The sequence below is a fragment of the Equus quagga genome, chromosome 13 (assembly GCF_021613505.1).
Source record: "Equus quagga isolate Etosha38 chromosome 13, UCLA_HA_Equagga_1.0, whole genome shotgun sequence".
Classification (NCBI taxonomy): domain Eukaryota; kingdom Metazoa; phylum Chordata; class Mammalia; order Perissodactyla; family Equidae; genus Equus; species Equus quagga.
In genome coordinates this window covers 98,014,740-98,019,636 of record NC_060279.1, presented here as the reverse complement: position 1 = coordinate 98,019,636, position 4,897 = coordinate 98,014,740, and the positions used below count along the sequence as shown (strand labels likewise).

At 63.2% G+C, this 4,897-nt stretch overlaps 1 protein-coding gene across 1 annotated transcript; it reads left to right on the top strand.

Annotated features, from left to right (window-relative positions):
- The first annotated feature begins 489 nt into the window (after nt 1-489).
- NCCRP1 (NCCRP1, F-box associated domain containing) lies at nt 490-3,777 on the top strand. The gene is made up of 6 exons (XM_046682564.1): nt 490-802; nt 1,362-1,424; nt 1,509-1,560; nt 2,161-2,256; nt 2,836-2,974; nt 3,102-3,777. The coding sequence occupies exons 1-6, from the start codon at nt 505-507 to the stop codon at nt 3,240-3,242; spliced, it is 789 nt and encodes a 262-aa protein (XP_046538520.1). The 5' UTR covers nt 490-504; the 3' UTR covers nt 3,243-3,777.
- Nucleotides 3,778-4,897: the final 1,120 nt, after the last annotated feature.

Sequence of the window (4,897 nt, the reverse complement as noted above, 5' to 3'; positions counted from 1 at the left end):
CGCCCTGATCCTGACAGGGGAATGGGCCTCATTAGAGAGCAGGGAGCACTGGCTGGAGTCCATCTGTCACTCTGGGTCCCGGGGCCCGTTGGTGGGTGCCTTGGTCCTCGGCTGGCCCTGGGGACCCTGGAACAGGAGGCTTGGGAAACTAAGGAGGGGTTGGGACCCAGACTCCCAGGTCTGAGGCAGGAGGGGCTGGGGGCCTGGACTCCCGGGTCTGAGGGAGGAGGGGCTGGGGGGCTGGGCTCCTGGGTCTGAGGGAGGAGGGGCTGGGGGGCTGGGCTCCTGGGTCCGAGGGAGGAGGGCTGGGGGCTGGGTTCCTGGGTCTGAGGGAGGAGGGGCTGGGGGCTGGACCCCTGGGTCTGAGGGAGGAGGCGCTGGGAGCCCAGGTCCTTCCCCCAACACACCCCTCTCTCAAACGCCCGCTGGAGCGCCCCGCCCCTCCCAGCCCCAGTTAACCCTGGGCCCCGCGGAGCAGTCGGGGACAGTCTCCCGGACCCGAGGATGGAGGCGGTGCGGGACGAACACCCGCTCGGGGGCGGGATGGAGGCCGACGAGCCCGCGAGCCCCCGGGAGCCCCCGTCGCCGCCCCCACCCGCGTCGCCGCCGTCGCCCGCGGTCCCCGAGCCCCCCGAGGTCCCCGTGCCCGAGCCCCCGACCGAGGCGTCCGCGCGGCAGCTGCTGCTGGAGGCGTGGGGACCGCCGGGCGCGGGCCTGGAGCTGCCCCCGCGCCTCACCTGGAAGCTGCTCTTCCTGCGGCGGCCGCTCTACCGCAACCTGCTGCGCTCGCCCAACCCCGAAGGTGCGGCCGGGCCGGAGCGCGGGGGCCGCCCGGTGCCTGTCTTCTTCCCCGCGTGGCCCACTCAGACCGTCCGTCTCTTTTTCTTTCCGTCTATTTCCTTGTTCTCTCTACCTTCTCTTTCTCTCCATCCCTCTCTGTCTCTTTCTCTGTGCCTCTGTCTCTTTGCGTCTGTCTTTGTCCCCTCCCCCGCGCATCTCCGTCTCTCTCTCTGTCTCTCTCCCTCCCTGTGTCTCTGTCTCACCCTGTATCCCCCTCTCTCTCTCCCTGCCTCCCTCTGCCTATATTCTGTGTCTCTTTCCCTCGGTGCCTCTCTGTCTCTCTGCCTGGGTCTCACCCCACGCCCTCGTCCTCCCCCTCCCCCTCCGCAGTCCTCCCTCTCCCCTGAGGACATTCTCAGGGCTCTCCCGGGCCCTGACTCACTGTCCCTGCCCGGCTGGTCTGGCCTGGCTGGCGCGGCCCAGATTCCCGCCCTTCCTCGGGAGCCGGGCGGGCAGGGAGGGGGAGGATGTGGAGGGGGCGGCTTCCCCCGCCTGGGGCCCCACAAACCTGCTCGTTCCAGGCATCAACATTTATGAACCAGCACCCTCTACTGGTCCCACCCAGCAGCCCCTGGAGACTCTGGGTGAGCTCTTGGTGGCTGTCCCCGAGGGAGGGGGTGGTCCTGGAGAATGGGCAGGTTCCAACACTTTGCCCCTCCACCCACCAGGCAATTTCCGCGGGTGGACCATTAGGACTGAGATGCTCCAGCAGGATCGCAGGTGAGTGGCTGGGCCTGCGTGGCCTGCCTTTGATTCTCCCTTCCAGGCTTCCTCGCTGTGGGACCCGGAGCAACTGTCTTGGCCTCTCTGGGCCTCAGTCTCCAAGAGAGAATGCTCGTACCGCACAGCATAGGGTCTGGCTAGATCTGGCTTGCGCGTAGTAGGTGTTCAATAAATAGCAGCCAACATTGTTCCTGTTCTCAATTTCTTTCCCTGGGAGGGGGACATCACCCAGGCCGCCATCTGTGCTCCATGACACCTGGCCCTGCTTCTGCACGGTGGGCGAGAGGGCGTAACTCAGGGGCCCAGAGTCACACGCGCCTGGGTTGGGATCCCGGCTCTGCCACATCTTTGCTGCTCGACCTCGGGCAAGTCACTTCCCTTCTTGAGCCTCAGTTTCCCCCTCTGCAAGACGGGGTTGAGCAAGCATCGCTCTCAGGGGAGCTCGTGGACCTGAGACTGGAAGGGGCTGAGCGATGCTCAGCGCCCATTGGGTGCTACGTTCGGGGTTTCCTGCTCTCTGGGGCCCAGCCAACCTGGGAGACACCCAACAGTCCCTGCAGGTCCCAGACCCCGCCTCCCCCGTGTCCTCTCTCCCAGCTGGACGGTGAAGCAACAGTGTGTGGACCTCCTGGCCCAGGGCCTGTGGGAGGAGCTGCTGGATGACGAGCAGCCAGACATCACGGTCATGGACTGGTACGTGCCTCAGCCCTGCCAGCCTGCCTGCCCGGCCAGGTCACACACGGGGCTCCCCGAAGCGCAGGCCTCGCCCCATCCTCCCCTGTGGTCTCAGCTCCTCACCAGGCCTTCCCGCAACCTCTCCGCCCCCTTCTCTCAGAGGCTTCCAGTGTTTGAAATCTGCCAGGCCCCAGGCTGTTCCTTCTTCCTTGGCTGCCTACCTGTTCTCCAGACAATTCCTGCGTCCGTCAGGAGTCAGTTACACAGGGCTCCACTGGGAAGCCCTCCATGACCGCCCCCAGCTGGGTCACATGCGTGATGCTCCAGTGCCCTGGACTTCCCCCATCCTGGCCCTGACCGTTCCCGATTGTCACTGCCTGGTGACAGGTCTGCCCCCACACTGGACTACGAATCCCATGGCGGCAGACGTGGGGCTGTCTCGGTCACTACTGCGTGCCAGCACCACTCAGCCCAGGTGCACAGAGTGGATGCCAGTGTGTTGACTGGGGTCAGGAGTTGGGGCCGGGATGTTCGGGCTGCGGTGGCAGCTGAAGGCCTGGACCTCCCCATGTCCCCCCACTTCCCCCGTCCCCCCAGGTTCGAGGACAGCCGGCTGGACGTGTGTGTCTATGAGCTGCATGTCTGGCTGCTGGCAGCTGACCGCCGCACAGTCATCGCACAGCACCATGTGGCCCCCCGGACCTCTGGGAGAGGCCCCCCTGGCCGCTGGGTCCAGGTGAGACTCTCTGCCCCGGCCCCCGGCCCCAGACATGGGGGTCTCCCAAGACCTCACGGGGAGAAGGGAGGAGAGCAGGGTTCATAGTCACGAGTGAGGACTTCTTCCTTCCCGGGTGCTGCCCCAGGTGTCCCACGTATTCCGCCAGTATGGCCCCGGCGTGCGCTTTGTCCACTTTCTGCACAAGACCAAGAACCGGATCGAGCCTGGGGGGTTGCGGCGGACCAAGGTGACTGACTCCTCTGTGTCTGTGCAGCTCAAGGAGTGACTGGCTGACTCCAGGCCTTCTGACCCCTTGTCTCATCTACCCACCCCTTGACACTTCCCTAACCCTTAGCTCCTCCCTGACCCTTAGCACCTCCCTGACACCTTGGCATTTCTGTCCTTAGCACCTCCCTGACCCGTAGCACTGCCCTGACCCTTAGCACCCCCTTGTTCCTTATCACTTCTGTCCTTTTAGCATTTCTCTGACCCCATAGCACCTCCCTTAGAAGTCCCTAACCCTTAGCACCTCCCTGACCTTTAGCACCTCCTTGACCCTTTAGCTCCATCATGTTCTCTTAGCACCTCCCTGTTCCCTTAGCACCTTCATGATCCCTCAGCTTCTCTCCATCACTTACCACCTCCTAAGCCCCTTCCTCTTGCCCAGCCCTTGGCTTCTCGTTTGCCACCCTCCCGTGTCCTCCAATGTCTAACTCTGGCATTTCCCGTGCACTCTCTGAGCAGCTCAAAGCCAGGGGCCACTTCTTGATCAGTGCTTGACAGATAGTAAGGACTCAATAAATTTTTGTTGGTTGAATGAATACATACCTGCGCCCGAGGATGCTGAGCCGTTCCCTAGTATCTGCCCCCTGGAACCCCACGCAGCTCGTATCCCACTCACACATCCTCTCATCCGTGGTTCTCCAGCACTCACAACCCCCCAACCTTCTGCACCTCCCTTGACCTCTGACCTCTTCACATATCCCCAATTTATGGCCTCTTAGGATCTGCACTCGCCTCTTTGCTCATATCTAACTGCCAGAATCGCCCCCAATTCCCTGCCTCCCCGCACCCCCAAGTTGTCCACCCCTGCTCCCAGAGCTGACCCCACACCTCCTCCCCCAAGACCTCTCATTTCTCTTCTCTTCTTCCCCAAGAACCCCCAAACCCAAGTACCCATCAAGGGCCCTCATCCATGGGCGGAGACGGGGACAGAATGCAAATTCGAATTTGCAGAAATATGCAAATTGGAACTAAAGTGTCCTCCTGTGTTGGAGGGAGGGCGAATGAAAGATGCTAACAACCCCTGAGTCCTCAGCTCTGGCCAGACCCCACACAGGCCCAGTCCCAGAAGACCTCCCGCTTCCTGAGGGAGTCCTGAGGTCCCTGGAGGCCAGGACAGCAGGGGGCATTCAGAGAAGGGCCACCTACCCAAACGTCTGGGGCGCGTTCCAGTGTTCAGCCATCAGCCACACGCATGTCCTGTGGGTGTGCATCTGTGCACCCCTAAATCCACGTCAGAGTCTATGGGTGTGTCCCCATCCCCAGCATTGTCCCAGGTAGGGGCTGACCCAGGCCTGACCACCTGCTCTCTCCCCTATCCTGTCCGGTTCTGAGTGGGCTTGGCGCCCAAGCACAAGCAGATGGCAGATAGGGACACTTCACAAGGGCTGCAGGGCAGGGCAGGCAGCATGCGGCGGGCAGGAAGCTCTCTCCTCCTGGGTCTCGGGGCCTGCAGCGGACCCCGGGATAGGGCAGACGGCGGGGCTCTGCGGGCCGGGGGGGGGCGGTGGAGATGAGGCCCCTCCAAGGCGTCAGGAGCACCTGCAACAGAATCAAAACTGATCACCAGAGGTTGCCGAGCCTCAGAGATCCAGGGTGTGGAGGGTTCTAGAAGCCTGAGATGGGGTGGGGGTGGGAGCTGGGCTCCATGTTCAGGAG

Excerpts from the sequence above, each read along its gene's own strand:
- NCCRP1 (XM_046682564.1), top strand. The coding sequence starts at position 505 with ATGGAGGCGGTGCGGGACGAACACCCGCTCGGGGGCGGGATGGAGGCC. Across the intron at positions 1,425-1,508 it reads GCAGCCCCTGGAGACTCTGG|GCAATTTCCGCGGGTGGACC; the intron begins GTGAGCTCTTGG and ends TCCACCCACCAG. Across the intron at positions 2,257-2,835 it reads GACATCACGGTCATGGACTG|GTTCGAGGACAGCCGGCTGG; the intron begins GTACGTGCCTCA and ends CCGTCCCCCCAG.